Source organism: Neolamprologus brichardi, chromosome 19 (genome assembly GCF_056152115.1).
Source record: "Neolamprologus brichardi isolate AB-2024 chromosome 19, ASM5615211v1, whole genome shotgun sequence".
In the NCBI taxonomy this organism is placed as follows: Eukaryota; Metazoa; Chordata; class Actinopteri; order Cichliformes; family Cichlidae; genus Neolamprologus; species Neolamprologus brichardi.
The window spans coordinates 5,519,998-5,537,636 of record NC_142122.1 but is presented as its reverse complement, the minus strand read 5'-3'; the positions used below and the strand labels follow the sequence as shown (position 1 = coordinate 5,537,636).

Here is a 17,639-nt window from a genome sequence, read left to right as displayed (position 1 = left end):
AGGAGAGGAGGCGAGGGGAGGAGAGAGGGAGCTTGTTAGCGCATTAGGAGCTGGGCCCACTGCTGGGATGTGTGTGTATGGCAATGTTTGTATGTAGGGGGTGTGTGCTGTGAGACTATATAAGTCTGTAGAGGTAGAAATGTGACTGTGTGGTGTCTACAGAGAGCATCAAAACCCGGTTGTCAATTAATAATGTAATTAATAATTATTAATGCAATTATTCTTACACAGCACGTCTTTTATTCTGTCTTTCTTCTCTCTCCCCAACTGGCCCCGCCCCTCCCTGAGCCTGGTTCTGCTGGAGGTTTCATCCTGTTAAAAGAGAGTTTTTCCTTCCCACTGTTGCCAAAGTACATGCTCATAGTGGGTCATATGATTGTTGGGTTTTTCTCTTTATGTAGGGTCTACCTTACAATATAAAGCGCCTTGAGGTGACTGCTGTTGTGGCACTGTATGAATAAAATTGAATTGAATTATTTAGTATTGTTTAGTTTAGTGGTTCGATCCCTGGCCACTCGAGTCTGCATGCCAAAGCATCCTTGGGAAAGAATGACTTTTAGATAAAGTGCTTTGAGTGTAGAGAAGAAAAGCACTGTATAGGAACCAGTCCATTTATCTTGTTTGTGCATTGAAAAAACATAAAATTTTTAACCCAAGACATGAATTTTACTACATGAGCTTTTTTCCTATAAAGACCTTTTTTAACATCATGTGAAATAAAGTTTAGTTCTAAAGAGGTAAATGAAAAAAGTAATAAAAAAGTGAAAAATATGTTTGTCGATATACAATGATGAGGCACAAGCTCAGAATAACAGAAGGAAGAGCTGCGTGGATCGTCACGGATCCTCAGCCAGGTAGTCTTGCTAGATGTTAAGTGGTGCAAGTACACCCATGGAAATAAATGAACTGGTTCCTGTGTGAAGTTTGCATGTTCCCCCTGTGCTCATGTGGGCTTTGTCTGAGTAGTCTGGATTTATCCTGCAGTCCAAAGACGTGCGTTAGGCTGATTTGCAGTTCCAAATATGAGTGATGTAACAAAAGGTTTCTGTTAAAATACAAAAACATCACAAAGCGACCAAAAAAAGAAATGCAAAGAAACCACAAAGAGCCTGAAGAGAAGCGAAATAACCACACACACACAAAAAAAATCACAAAAAATTAAGATCTTTAAAAAGAAAAAAAGGAGAAAAAAAACAATTATAAAATCATTTGTTTTGCTATGAATATCATCTAAGGACTTTAACTTAGTCTTATTAAGATTTAAGATCGACAAATATGCTGCAGCAACAAACGTGCTATTACATCCCTAAAGGACGTTATGCCATTGGTTCTCTTGTCAGCAGAAATGTGGCTTAACCCCACTTATTGAGCTGATATTGAGCTATATCTGCATCCACAGTAAGAAATGGGGGCCCTGCTGTGGCACACTTGGTTGAGCAGGTAACCCGTATGCCAAAAGATGCAGGGGCTTTGGGTGAAATCTGCTCTTTTACAACTTCCCAGGCTAAGACTGGCGCTGTCGTGTTTTCCAGCTACCTTTACTTTCTCACTAAAAAGAAGAAAGACCAACAAGTCTTTAAATACACTTTATGACCTCCCTGCCTTGCACTTTGCAACACATTAGTTCAATCTGAGGATGAGAAAAAAAATGCCTCCAATCAGTCTTATTGAATAGGATTAAAGAGGGGAAAACAGCTGAGCAATGTTGGTTTTAAAGCGTTAAAAGGAACAGGCAGTGTTTGCTGAAGGTCATCTCTTCCTGTAAATGAATAAAAATTTGTTGTTTTAATAAGTAACAGAAATTGGAGTATTAAATCGACTAAAAATAAATTAAGAAAGAGCAGCACAGCCGGTGAAAAGCTAGAAACGTTCTTTAACCTTTTGATGCTGAATCTGAATAGCTAATTTCCTCTGGTCAGACAAGTGACTCTAATTTACACTCTAATTTAAAAAGGGTGAACATGAAGTACGGCGGCCCATCCTGTTTTTCCTGTTGTACTAACAACTTTTTATGATTTTCTATTTTGAGAAAAGCAGCACAACTTGTCTGTTTTCTTGTCTACGAGACACCTCTCATCAGAGGCGCGCACACACACACACACACACAGCTTATCTCACCCAGCATCTCCCAAACACACACACAACCCCCCCTATCTGTCCTCTGCACCCCGGGCATTGGAACAGACAACAGAGAGAAGGACATCAGAGGGATAATACAATTGGAAAAGCTTTACAGCGTGTAATGATAAACCTGTGCGTGTATGTGTGTGCGTCCACGCCCAAAGGAACAAGCTAATGGGTTTATATCTTTCTGTGATAGCAATGATATGGAGGGGCTTTGTGATTTCATTATGAGCGTGTGTGTGTGTCCACGTACGCCAAAGATGAGGACAGAGATAGGTTAGTCTAATGCACTACTTATTGCTCGACGTGCATGAAAAGACACACACACACACACACACACTCACATCACACAATCGCATTTGCCCCTATTCATCTGCTCTTTAACCTGATGCAGAAACAGAGGCCGAGGAGAAAAAACAGACGTGATACATTAATTGGCCCCTTGTCACCCCACTATTTCACCCTTTGACATGTGCGCGCACACACACACACACACACACACACCTCCCTGTCACCACAGGGGAGCCTTAAAGCTGCCAGTGCAATTACAAGCTTTATTTAACCAGCACAGAGACACTAAAGTTCACACAGGCACAGCATGGGTGCTGGTGATTGTCACCAAGGCCGTAATAATAATTTCCTTATTAAGGAGATACATCCGCTTCTTATCTGCAGGCGGTTACACAATAAACACCCCCCCTCCTCACACACATATATCTTTACAATCACCGATATGAATCCTCATAATATGGATATAAAAGCTGACAAAGAAAGTAATTCCTCACCTCCCGCATGCATCACACAGATGTTAAATTCAAAGTAAAGGACTAGTTTTTGTACATCTTTCTGCTTCTAGCAGCCGATATAATCTGTTCATAATAAGCCTTGAAAGGTGAAAAGTAAAAGCCTGGCACGTTATATATAAAACAGAATTAACGTTTTAGCTGAAATGACAAAACACAGCTGACAGGAAGTGTCAAAAATAAAAACTGCAAATCCTCAAGTGGCCGCTTGAGGCCGACTACAAAAGCGAGTAAGTCCCCATAGGCTCCTCATTTTTTTTTGTGTAACTTAACACTAATTAACAAGTATCTGTATCTGTGAAAGGAACCCGAATAGTCTATGCCTTGGTAAACAAACTTGCTAATATTCACGGAAAGGTATGACTTCTCATTCTGGACGTCAAAAAACGAACGAACAAAAAAAACTACACAGAAACAAAAACACATGTCATGAAAACTAACACAACAAATGCAAAAGAACAGCTCAACAGCTATGTCCATCTTTCATTTACAGTCTATGTAATAAGGGTGGATTGACTGCCAAATTTTTGTCAACCAAAAGAATTACGCCATTTTGGACAAATAATAAAATGCTCCTGCTTATTAAATGTGAATATATGGAGCTTGTCCTTCATCTTATTTGAGGCTTTGGGTTACTGATTGGACAAAATGTGCAATGCCAGAGGTTGTTACTTCCTTAGAAACACAATATGATTAAATTCAAACCATTTTTAGATCATTTGAAATCTCAAAAGAAGATGCTTATGTTTCAGACTGAAGTCTTTCTGCAATCAAGAATTAAAATGTCAAAAAATCAACTTGACAGAACAAGGGGACTTAAAGTTACCAAATAATTTGAATAAAAAGTCTGAAAACTTTATTGGTAACACTTAAAACACCTGCTGGGATGTAGCAGGTGCCCTTGAGATACACAAATCCTGCCCCACTTAGCGCTTATTAGCTGGGTAAAAATTTTTTTTTCTTCTAATCCAATTATCATCAGTAATTAATCTTTCGCCAACACCCACCGTCTGTGCTCACGAACACTTTTTTCTTTCTGCCTCTTTAAGGCTAAATTCAACTCGCCTATTAGAGCTCATGACACACAGTCTGCTGTTCTGCACTTTGTCTCGGTCATCCGTGAGGGAACCCACCCTGAATCCTAAACACCTTATCACATAAAGAAACTTACATTCACACACCCGGCCGCAAAGCGCATTCACGCACTTACACACTCACATACACACAACTGCAGATTAGCTTGTTTACCAGTCAGAGGGGGGCCTGCTCCAGCAAGGTGTGATCAAGCCACTGATGGCTGCGGCTCATGTGTCTGCACAGCTCTCGGTGACAAGCATGTATGCTTGCACACAAACACAGACACTCGCCTGCTCAGTCAGTCACGACATGAATCATGAATGTTGGAAATTAGGCCCAAAAACCCATCACGAGGCAGGAGTAACACTAAAGTAGTGCACATCAGCTTTGATAACTGACACCTATGTATTGACTGCTAGTCACGCTGCTCTGTGGGGGCGGAGAGTTTACTAAAGAGCTGAGAAGAAACATCGCTGCTTTGTGCTTGTGCAAAACGCTTCGGCTTACGAGCGCAAGAATACAAACTTGGACAGTCTTCATGCTTCATGGTAATATTCACCTTGCTGCAGTAGCTGCAGTTTCTTAAAATGTTTAATGAGAACTGCAAGTTAATAAAAAAAAGACTTGTACCCAGGTATTATTGTTTAATTACTACATTTAAAGGGTTCAATTATGTTGTTCATGGGAAAGTAAAATGCACTCGAATATGGTGCTATGATTCTCTGATGTGCTGTTGTAGTGAATTTACCATGTGGCCATTCACTACAGGGTGGTTAAAGTGGACCGTGAAGGTCTGAAGGTCTACTAGAAGATGTGAATGACTACGGGCAATTCCTACTGTGACCATCATCAAAATCTACACCGCGACAATGATCAGCGAGATGCTCGGATGACCTCAAGATGACCTCACAAGAAGCAGTACCCTCCATGGAGTAGAAGACTAAAGATGAAGAAGGTGCCTAAGAAGCACAGCAAGCTGCCTAAACCTGAGGCCTTAGAAACTGCCAAAGGCCTTCCCACTAGAAAGTTGGAAGGCAGGACAATAAACCAGATGTACTCTACTAAGCCATCTATGGTGTACTCCCAATAGCAGGGGAACACTATGAGAACAACCTCACCAAAGTTGGAGACAGAGCAATATTGGAATAGCCTATAGGAGAAGGACGCAACCCATAACGGCAATGCTTGGTGGCTAGTGGATCTACAAGCAGACCACAGAAAGGAACTCAGCAGATACACAGGACGTTGTAGTTTTATATGATCTGTCTTACTTACAACTGATTGTGAAATTTACTCCCTCCTAGATATTCTACAAACTGACTTGTTGTAACACTGGCATCTTAATTCAGTACCACAAAATTCAGTGAGCTCTTTTAGAACAAATCATATCTCCACCAATGTTTGTAAAGGCAGCTTGCATTTTTAGGTTCTTAATTTCATGCACCTGTGGGACTGAAAAAAATCCAACTTCAAAGCACAAGCGGTTCATCCCAAAACATTTATTCATTTGGTGTAGCTTAAAGTGTGAGCAGCCTTAAAGGAGGAGGAACTAAAACAGCTCCTAATCAAGCAAAGCTAGTTTAGTCAAGTGCTCGAATAGAAATATAAAATGTGTTGAAATATGCTCTTAAGTTTAAAGGCATTACTGTAAATTTAAACGTCATCTAAATAAGTCAAATTTGCTAAAAGCCACCTAAACTGCTGATGTAAAGATCATTTTATCCCTCCACCCATAGGTTAAACTGCAGTGTTTGGGGTGCGTAGGGAATACATAGTGTGCCTGAGGTTGGGAGAAATACCACATAGATTTCTGTATTTAGGATTCTCTAAATGTTTTTTCTCTCATGCATAATATCATAGTCTATGAGGTACAACTACAACCAGGAAAAGTAACAGTATGTGCCTGAGATGCAAAAGATTTCTGGTTCGAGACTAGAAGGAAACACACATCCATCCTCAGGGGGACAGAACAGCCTGAGTCCAGATAAACGGGAGGGGTGCATCAGGAAGGATGCAAAAAACCAAATATGTGTATCCATCCACGGTGGCAACCTCTTGGGAAATAAGGAAGCGGTCAAAAGTACAAAATGAAGCTTTCAAAATAATCAGTGAAATTCAACTGAAAAACACCTGGGAATAACTTCTCTTTAACTCAAACACGGCCACATGTTAACTGTAACATCTGTCCACTTTCAAGTGTTTGGAAATCATAGCGCTAATATGTGACTGTGAAGCAGGCAGTCATCCTAGAAGCAACACACACATACGCACAGACTTCCCCAAGGAGATGGGAAAGAGATTAGCCGTGACCCCTCCTCCTCACCCCTTTTCTTTTCATTTCCTCTAACTACCCGATGGGAAACAATTAACCACAATCACCTCCCCCTCTGCAAGCATTCACACAGACTTATATTCATTTCCTTACCCCTAACCCGCACTAATACACAGACCCTTAGCCTAATCCTGATTGTGTATGTGCCACTCAATGTGTGGCACTGATTTCTGTCAATCTGCCAGCAGAAGCTCCTCGTGCACCGCAGAGTTTTATGCTCATTTACATCCAGATTTTAAATAATGGAGCAGCTTTGCTCATGGAAGACTTTTTCACCAAGTGTACGTTTGTGATAGATTTATCAGTGAGAGCATGACGCAGGCATTGGTGCAGCTTTCTTTTAGATCAAAAGAAATGCTTCTCCAGTGTCTGACGGGTGCAGCGGAGCCTGCGGGAGGTTAAGGATAACATGACCCCATTTCAGCATCAGCAATAAGAAAATGTCTTCAATTTGTAAGGCTCTGCCCTCACCTTTCTGCCGTGGTGAGAAACACACACATCCTTGTCACACACAGCAGATTGTAGCCTTACTGGGACAATAGGCTCTATTGTGGGAGTTGGCAAAGAGAAGCCAGGCAGGCCGCTAGGCGTTTGGCTGCCCTTGGTGTGTGTGTGTCTGTGTGTGTGTGTGGATATGGGGGATAATAGCGCTACATGCCCAGAGCTGCCACCATTTCAGTGGGAACAGAGTGTGAAAGCGAGAGAAAGGCAATGACGCTCACACACACACACACTCACAAACAGAGCATCGCTATCATACTGAGCCATATGCTGACCCCAGCCTCAGTGCAGCTATCTCTGCCAATCAACTACTAGAGGGGACGTCCCACACAACCAATACACACACACACACACACCCTTTAATCCTGAAAGTAACGTTTATACACATGCACTTCATGTTTACGTTTTGTGTAAGTGTAAATGGTTAGGTGATATATTTGAAAATTCATGCACACACAAACATTTGCTGGCAGCCTGTGTGTGTGTGTCCATGTGTGTGTGTGTGTGTGTGTATAGCAGCTTAGTGTCTCTCCAACATTGTTCCCCAAAAACCACAATCACACAGGAGCAGATGGAGGATGGCCACAGCCTACTCTTTCTCTCACACACACACCAACTAACACAAGCAAATCGCAGCGCAACACGGTGTTATCAGATGGTAGAGCAGCTGTAGTAGTTGCAGCTAGGTGACCAGTGGGCCAGCATGATGACTCTGCTTAGACGGACTCACGGTCACAAAACTCAACTTTAGCTTGGAAAACAGATTTTACTCAATAAGGTAAAGATTCAAGTCACCTCTTATAAAAAGCATCAGATTTAGAGATCAAGTTTCCACTTTCACTCTCAGCTGATTTTGTGTTTGGTACAACAAACAACCTTCCTACTATGGTTTGTTTTGAAATTTTGTGCTTTTTAAAAATAATTCATGTCAGTTTTTTGCATTTTGAGGACTCGTAACTATAAACACAGGAGACTGCTACATGAAAGCTTCAGGGCTGAAACACTTTTTAAGATCTTTTAATAATGAGAATCAAATGAATGTTACACCCACTCAAAGTGCCACGATCTAAAGGTTTACATCTCCTTTTTGTCATGAAATCAACATTACTTTAGTCAAGGACAAGCAGGCACATAAAAAAAAAGCAGGTTTTATGCTGCAAGCTGACATATGACTTTCCCACCTCCAATGGTGCATGCTTTCTTCGTTCACAAGGGTAATATCAAAAGCAAAGCATTCTTGCAAACATGCACTGTAACCCATATTTTCAAGTCTTAAAAGTAAAAGGTAAAAAACATGAAAGTTTATTACGAACAGTTTCACAACTTCCCCAGTAATAAATCCAAGGGAATTGTGATAGAGATGATCTATAGTAGGGCTATGCAAATCACATCTGGATCCTGACACGCTGGTGTCGCTTAAAGAGCGATGATACCCAGCAGTCTCCTCACTTTTATCTGGTCTAATCTATGAGTTCAGGAGGACTGATTCCAATCTGATGGGCTATTCTTTACGTGACTAAAGATTGGCTGCGTGTGTGCTAACACGAGTCATCAGTGGGAAGAGAAGGGAAGTTTCTAATACCAGCTTTGTGTTATTGTTCATCGTGACATGTGCGAGTGTAGTGAGGCCTATATGAAGAGTGTGTGCATGCATGTGTTGGGGAGTTTTGGACTGCTTCTGCTGCTGCAGTGAGCTGATACGTGAGATAGAGCTGTGCTTACACACAGCTGCCCCAGCAGCCTGGCACCCTGTGTGTGAGTGTGCTGTGTGGTGTTGGATGGCTCTGGTCACGGTGAATGAAAGATCAGAGAGAGAGAAAAGGCAGATGGACTGCCCTGAGGGCCAAGAGACAGAGAGAGGGGGAGAGAGGGAAGAAGGCAGACAGAGAGAGAGAGGGGGAGAGAGAGAGAACGGGAAAGAAAGACGAGAAAAATGCCAGTTAACACTGACATACTTTGTCTTGCCAACCTTCTCTCAGTTTGCTTTTGTGTCAGCCCCTCAGCGAGGTCCTATCAGTCAATGTTACAATGCGGCACTCAGCTGAAGCTTTATGCAGAACTGAAGGAGATTCGTACACAAGGACATCTAAGCCTCATGTATTCTGTGTGTTGTGTGTGTCACAGGTATGTCAGGAAGATATGAATCATTCATCTCTCTTCAAATCTCAACTACTCTACAGTCAGAAAACCAGTGTACACATGCGAGCGTTGGCCCCAAGCTCAGACCAATGAGAGGGTTGGGTTAGGAAGGTCTTCTGACGTAAAATCTTTGCTAAAACAAAAACATGCAGATCAAGAATGAGATTACCATACTGGATGTGTAGAGGTCCCGGTTAGCGATGACCGCTAGCAGTGCTTACTAGTGCTAACTGACATTAGCCTTTCTGCTAAGCTGGACAAACTGTTTGATGCCCAACCACATTCAGTACAAAAGGTCAGAAAAGAGAAGCCAATGTAACTGGTCTTAAACCTTTAATAAACCTGTAGTCCTTTCAACAGCCACCAGGGGGAGATACCTGTGGTTGCAAAGAGACTCCTGCTCCTATAGAAGAAGATGAGGTCAAAAAGGCCTCGGGCCTGATCTCTAAACACTTTCCTGATGAGTTTTTGAGCTCAGACACTCATTTCTGGTCATAATGAAGAGAATATTAGTCCATTATATTAGTCAATATAAGTCCATTTCATAGGTTTTGGTCCCTCATATATGGGGCAAAAATTCGCTAACAAATGCATAATCTCCGATGTAACATATCACAAGCATTTTAGTTTCTTTTAATTTTTTTGACATTAGGAGTCACAAATGATTTCTATAACACTGAATGACAGGAATACAAAGCATGGGCTACTAATATTATTTTTTAAATGTAGTTCAAGTTGATCAGTGGTCATGAGAATTTGCATAATCATGTGAAGGAGTGGGCTGGTTTCAGTCATTAGGCAAATGTACTGTTTATAAGATTGGGGAAACCTGCAGTCAGCTGAGACTGAAGAAATCACTTGGATGAGTGAAGAATCAACTTTTGGAGATGTAGTTCAAGTTCCACAAACCACATGTTAGAATAAATGTTCCAAACAGTTAAATTCACTCTGAGCAGGAAACCACTTGCAAATATTCAACAACAGCTGAAAATCAGGGAGGGGGGAAGGAACCATGGTTCAAACACAGAAAAAGGCATGATCCGTGTATTTGTGTGAAGCTTCCTTTTCTGTAATAGCTGAACAAAACAAAGCACTGAAACCAACCGCGCCTGGAAAACGGTTTGATCACTGCAGCCGCCACAGAGAGATGAAGATCCTCATCGGAGCACAAGCTGTTGTGTCGTTTTAAACACAACTTATTACAAAGACCTGGGTCAGTGCAACTACAAAACAACTACTGTACCCATGAAAAAGTGTTTTGCTCTGATTTACATTTGATCTCAAGTGGCAAAATGTAACATTTAAATGTTTTAAGGTTAGAAATGTGCTGTATTACGCCCCCTTATAGAGGCTTTTTTTAAGACCCAAGATGTCGTTGCTTGGCCAGGTATGTTGTAATTGTTGTAAAGCCGCCCTTAAGAACAAATAAACAAGACATTAAACGGATGAATAACAGTAAAAATTTAAAATATGCATTAATTAATTTATAAAATAAATGATATATTCATACTTTTTAAAAATGCACTGCCTTTATTTACCTTTGTATTCATTTACCTATATATATCGAGACTCCTGCTTTATTTAAGAAATTATTATTATTTATAAGTCTATGCCCTTATTTCTGCATTAGCTTCTGAACATAATGCATTCTTTTCTATATCTATCAACACATTTCATAACGACAGGGCCTTCAATTGTACTAATGATGAGAACTGAGGCACGTACTAATTAAGCTAAGTAACAATTTATTTACACATTTTTTACTTTATTTTTTTATTATTGCAGTCCTTCATACTTGAGGGGACCTAGCTGGAAGAAAAATGCCAACAGGGAAATATTATTGAGAAAAGTTTGTCTTAAAGGGTTGCTATTACATCATGAAGCGACTTTCCCTCACTTTAGGACAATGAGAATGAACAGACAAGAAAAAGATCTGGGGGAGAAAAACTGAATGAAGAACGAAAAGTAATAAATGTGAAAAAGATGAAAAACAGACAGTACGACAGAGATAGAAAAAGAGGATTTGCTAAGATAAAGGAATTAGAGTGACAAGAGAGACAATGCAGGGACAGAATTAGGGAGGAAGATAGAGGAAAAGATGATGAGGGCCACAGATACAAGATAGAAGCAGGAGGAGGTGGAAAAGGCCACAAGAAGACGTACGGGGATGTGAGTGTAAAGATAGATGGTCCCAGAGTTTGAGGGAGGGAGGGAGGAAAGGAGTGACAGAAGTGGGGGACACAAAGGGAGGGAGAGGTGGAGAGACAGATAAGAGGAGCAGAGTGGTGTGTGTAGCACAGAGATGGGGAGTCAATAATGACTGATTACTGTAATTCAGCCTGTCAGAGACATCGGCCTGCTGCTACCGCCAATCGATACGCGCCAGGACACTTTCAGACACACAAACACCCCAAAACAAGCATGCGTGACACAAGTGTGTCACCAAGTGCACATGCTCACAAACAAACGTGCGCAGTGGGTAAACGGACGTGCACACACAGTCTCGCACGGAAACGCAGGACATGTGGACGCTAGCAGAGGTGTCTACATGTCTGCACACTCGCTCAAGATTGCTGGAGTAACACAAAAAACACAAACTGAGACATGAAGGTGGGGAAGAAGCAGTGGGCGCACAAAAACGCACATACACCTACACAAAGCTATCGGGAGGGGGGTGTTTGCTCACGAGCTACAGCCCCACACTGAGCCTAACAGCCTGTGTATCACTAGCAGAGCGAAATGGCTTCCTCTGCCTGTCCTTTCCCTCGTCTATCCACATGGTCCACCATCTTTCATCACCTGCACTATGTACGGGGCAGGTGACAAAGTAAAGGGTGGGGGGGAAGTGACGCCACATGCCACCAGAACAGCACCAAGCAGTTTTGACCCTGAATCAGAGGCTCTGGAGCTGTACTGCATGGATGAACACCAATCTTTCAAAGGATTTTCTCCCGCAGAATAATGTCTAACACCTCAGTGCCAAACCCCCCACATGTGTGCACCTTCCAGGTGAACTGGATGACTTGGACAAAGTCTGATAACTCAAGCTGCCCGATACCAAAAGGCTCTACTCTTGGGAAACATAGGAAACACAAGTTAGGCTGCAGTCTGAGAGCAAAGTGCTCTACACGGATACTAAGGTATCTTAGAGATATAATGGGGACATTCGGGCTTTGCATGTGAAGAGAAGGATTTCAAATTTAATACTGAATTAAACACTTCCTGTTAGTCATCTTAGCAGCATTCTGGTAGAAATAATAAAAAAAAAATAATAATAATAAGGAATTACAATCGTTCAGCCTAGAAGTTACAAGCGCCTGTTTTTCAGCATGAAGGTGATCACTCAGAAAAACTTTGTATTGACGATTCTCTTTCAAAGGGACAAGTGGAACCAAAGCATGTCTGCACAAAGTCCCTCACGACAAAACTGGATCCTCTCACTGTAGGGAATAGGGATTATGTTTTTCCTTTAATTGGTCATCAGGCAGTTTTGAACACAATGAAAAGAGAGAACACAAAGATATGCACACATACATGGGGACAATTACTGTTTTGGTTTTTGTGCTTGTTTGTTTTTTAGTTTCACAGTCTTACTTTAAAAAACATATTGGTTTAAAAATGTTAATTAATCTGCATGTTTTTATATTGATTCACTTGGATTTCTGTATCTCTTGTGTCCATGTAAGTGTAATCAAGAGTGTGTATGAATGTGGATACTTATCTGGCTGTGTGTCTCTGAGACCAGAGAGCAAAGCCTCTCATTTAGGAACAGCATTAGAGAGGAGAGTCATCGATAATTATCGACCACGGCTTCTTCCAAACCATCGCTTCGGATCAGGCAGACAGACTGCATGCACACCTGTCTGTCTGCCTTTCTCTCCTTGCACACACAGATGCACTGACACACACATATACACACCCTCCGAATGTGCATCCCAATCTTCTCTGTCTGGCCACGCAAGGATAAACACGCACACTTGATATATAGCACTTCAGAGGCAACTAAATGCAGCTCTATCAAACGAGCTCTCATATTCTGAAAGCTGCACAGCACTGGACATTGATTTGCTATTCTTAATCCTCCGACCCAACATTCTCGCTCGCACTCACACGTGCAACGATTTCAAAAGCCCACACAGTAAAACGACATTCTCACAACTTCAATGTCAGTTTTTAAAACATCTCATCATCTGAGAGCATGTGGAGTTGTGGATGACAGGGCAATAAAAAATTAAATAAATAAATAAATATCAAGGTGATGCAAAACTGCTAAAAATAGTTTTAGAACGCATTTAGTGGACTTAGAATTTAATGTAACACTAAAAAAGCTACAACCACAGTACAGAAGAAAAAGACCTTTTCTGCACGAGGCTGCAAAGGACGATATGCTGTCAGCTGTCAGCAAGCCTACCTGCTTCAGTGAAGGTTAGACACAGTGATATTTAAAGTGTTTTGCAAACTCTTTCAGGCCAATAATAATAAAATAATCCCCTGAATTCTTCTGAGAAATCATTTGGAAAAAAAGAAAGAAAGAAATTAGATATGTATTTGGTGTGACTCTCGTTCACCTTGATACTTAAAACTTTGCAAAGTGCAGGAATAGCTGAAGTCTTCAGACCTAAACAGAGAGCTGGTAATAGCATAAATCCACGTGCTGCAGACCTTTGAGTTTTGAATGAAGTTTTTTTTCCTGAAGTTTGTGGCAAAAGAGTCTTGTGAGGTTAAATATCTCTTAAAACGCAAACATAATACACAACAATATAAATAATATGCTAATATAACACAAGAAAAGAGAAAAACCAGAGAGAAAAACTCATTTTCAGCATCCTACCTTTGCCTTTTTATCCTAAATTTTCATATGAGGGTTTTAAAGGATACAAGTTCTGGTAGAGAGGGATGAGGGATTTAAGGGCCCGGCTCGCGTTGATAGCTGTCGCTCTCACCATGGTGGGCAAAATCTTCATGTCCACAATGGCTCCATCAAACAGCGGACCAAAGAAAGGAACCTACAGAGAACAAAACTGGCATTAAATCCACATTTATTCCTTTATATAGTTCAAATTAGATTTTTTTTTAACAAAAATCCTGAAAAGTCTAGATTTTTATGAAACAGTGGGAGTTCTCAGTTCTAGTGAACCGACCCTGACAAGGAATGATTGACGCCACAGATTTTTGTAATGATACAATATTTGATTCAGGCTTTGACTTTCCCATATAATTCAATGCTTTGCTTGTGGAATCCACCAAAGAAACTAATGCCGGACTTTTATTGAGTTTATTTGTGGACCAGGTCTCCAAGCCATGCGCTCTGTGGCCGAATACATGTGCTTTCAGGACAACAACAAAGGGAATATCTTATCTAACTTGTTTTTGGATTCATGATAATTCAATATTTTCCCCTGCAGAATGAATGAAAGAGAATACGATTATGTTATTAGTGCTGTGGTATCTATGTCACAGAGAAAAAAAAAGCAGCATTTTATTGTGTTAGGGCTTGTTTGAAATAGAGTTATGCCATCAGTGCTGTGGTATTAATGTCTGTGTGCTTTAGACTGATACATTAACCAGATCAGAAAGACTTGGGGCAAGACTCTCTCTAGGATTGTTAGTCAATCTGGATGCATATCTGTGGGGTCTGGTAGGAAACATAAAATCATGGACCAAATATTGTTCTCATTTTTTTTCTCCAACCAAACTTTCCCCAAATCCACACAAGTCTAAGTATAAAAAATGGCTAACTAAATAAGACTTTTAATAAGTGAACATTTTACTTATTCTCCAAATGTATGAAGATTCGCAGCATCTTGTAACATCTTTACAAACAGTCTAAAGATGACAACTGTTGTGATTTATCATATAAATAAAAATTAATAATTAATCTATTTTAAATTGAGTATATTAACATTTCATTGTTGCTTTGCCACAAATACAGCTTAAAAAAGTGTTTCGATCTTTCCTTTAATTTGGCACTGCTGCCACTGATAATGGGAACGATTACATTGATTGGCCAACAATTCCCACAAAAGGTGACACAGATAGCCATCAGTGATAAGCTCAGAGAGCAGTTAAATGACCATGCCAGGTTTTAATAATGAGCTTAAAGGTCTTGCTTCAGAAGCAAGAGGATTGTGTGTAACGAACAACTGCCTAGTCCTGCGTGTTTACCTCTGGTTTTTTGAGTATGTGGATGGAATACATGTGGTTCTTCATGGGGTAGATGATGATTAGCACATCTCCGAACTCAGTGGGGATGATCCCGCGGCGGTAGTCCCTGGAATGTTCTGACCAGACGATGTGGACTTCGTCGTTGCCAAGATGTCTGAGCTGGAGAGGCAAAAAAAGAAAAGAAATTAATAGAATCAAAATGGAAGAAAAATATTATTATTAACATATAACATTATTACTCAAACACCAACATTGACCGAGAGGGGTCTGCAAACTGAGCTGGATAGGCTTTATCCATCATAACCACAAGGCTTTGAAGTCTGTGTGCATATGTGGTTTAGGTGGCCCTGGGCGTGATGGAGTGAGTGTGTGAAGATGGAGAGTGGACAACAAGACAAAGTGAAGCCCCGGAAAGATGGAGTAGGGGCTGGAAGACAGATGGGATTGTGTGTGATCCTCTGACTGTGTGTGAGATTCACACCCACGCCGACTACAGTCGGGGCTGGTGACAGCTCAGTCATTAACCTTGATGTCTGCCAAAACACACACCCCCACCTTCCACCTCCCCACACAGAGGTCTCTGTACACACCTTCTGATAGCAGCCAGTCTTGTCCTTGGCCATGAGACAAACACGCTGAAGACAGATCCTTTTAAATGTTTAACTGCAGTTACTTTTATGACTAACTAAATAGTGCACCGCGATGCAAAGTTTAATGATGTAATTTGGTTTGTAGACATCACAGACTGTATTTTACACATGGTGGTATTTATGCTACACTACCCGTTACATACATAAGTGCCTATAACTTAGCTAGTCCAGTTCAAAGACTAGAACTAGTGAAGGTGAGGCCTTACAGTCTACTGTCAGCTTACTGCTGCCCATCAGCACTGAAAGAGATGAGTTACAACAGCACAGTTGTTTCGACGGGGATATTAGTTATTAACTGGGTTATTTTAGTCTTTGTGAACTGACTCACTTGTTTAGACAGCCTCAAGTGGCCACTGGAGGAATTGCAGGCGATCGTGGCTCAAGAGTTGGGAGTTCGCCTTGTAATCGGAAGGTTGCCGGTTCGAGCCCCGGCTCGGACAGTCTCGGTCGTTGTGTCCTTGGGCAAGACACTTTACCCTACTGCCTACTGGTGTTGGCCAGAGGGGCCGATGGCGCAATATGGCAGTCTCGCTTCTGTCAGTCTGCCCCAGGGCAGCTGTGGCTACAACTGTAGCTGCCTCCACCAGTGTGTGAATGTGAGAGTGAATGGGTGGATGACTGGATGTGTAAAGCGCTTTGGGGTCCCTAGGCGGGACTAGTAAAAGCGCTATACAAATACAGGCCATTTACCATTTGCACTTTTGCATTATCCCTGGCGTTCATCGCTTGGTCCTTAGCTCGTATATAAGCTTGGGGTCAACTAAATGTTTTTTAATGTAAGCATTATTTAACACATTTGGATGTGATTTTGCCAACATGCAGCACTGACTTGAATTTACCTGAATATAGTGAGTTATAGGCTTAATTAACCTGACAGAACTTGATGGGAAAAGCATAAAGTTGATATATCTGTGAAGTTTTGCCTTGAATAAATCTAAACCCCCTCCTGTGTCTGCAGGATACTCACAGTCATCAGTAATACTGGGAACTGATGCTCTTTCCATTACTGCACTCTAAGAAAGAGTTATGAGCCTCAAGTCGTATTTTTGGGTGTCAGAACAATTAGGTGGCACAGTTTAAGGCAGTCTGGAGTCTTGGTGTCTGATATGCCTCTCTGAGCTGTACTTTTATTTTAAAAATGTTTCAGTGACGAAGTTCAGAGTGATGTCATCTCTGATGCCCCGATCACCTGGTGTAATGCAGCTTTAATCATTTAATCGTGTTTTGCACAGATGAGACGGACCACGACGTAGACCTGGAAAAATGTCCTGCGATGGACAACACTGTTTGTGTTTTCAGTGTGTGGCAGCGGGTGGCAATGATAAATCTCAGTTTAACCTGTTTGCGGAAACGTTTGTCAAACTGTGTCTGTAAGCCTGTGTACACTCGCTTTGTCCAGCATTAACACAAATGTATGGCTGTGCGGTTATTTGGGCAGACGGATGTGAATGAAACCTGCCGTGGATGTGTGTTTGTGTCACGTTAAACGGGTTCACAGTGGCGTGTGTGCGTGTCCGTATGTGACTATGCGTGTTTGATGGGGCCATCAGCTGATCAGGGAGACTGATGGTGTCGGACCAGGCGGTGATAATCCAATCAGGAGCCTGAAGCGACGTGATAGGCCGAGAAGCAGGAAGTATGATCTGATTATGGGGACATTATGGCCATGTGCAGAGCGCCCAGTGCCTGGGGGATGACAGGTGTGTACACAGACAGACACACACACAACCGCACACACGCACAATAAACCTGGCTGCCTAGAGGCTGATACAACCCCACGCGCCACACTGCACAAATACAGCCGTGATTGCTCCGAGGAATTATTGAATGCATTGGTGTGGGGTAGAA

General features: G+C 41.6%; 1 protein-coding gene across 5 annotated transcripts in view; it reads right to left on the bottom strand.

Annotated features, from left to right (window-relative positions):
- Nucleotides 1-17,639, bottom strand: part of ralgapa1 (Ral GTPase activating protein catalytic subunit alpha 1) — a 69,547-nt gene that overhangs the window by 9,477 nt on the left and 42,431 nt on the right. For all 5 annotated transcript variants that reach the window (XM_087833061.1, XM_087833057.1, XM_087833058.1 and 2 more), the window contains 2 exons: nt 15,142-15,300; nt 13,855-13,982 (listed from right to left, as the gene is read on the bottom strand). In XM_087833061.1, the coding sequence (XP_087689187.1) occupies nt 13,855-13,982; nt 15,142-15,300 (287 nt within the window). The remainder of the gene's footprint in view (nt 1-13,854; nt 13,983-15,141; nt 15,301-17,639) is intronic.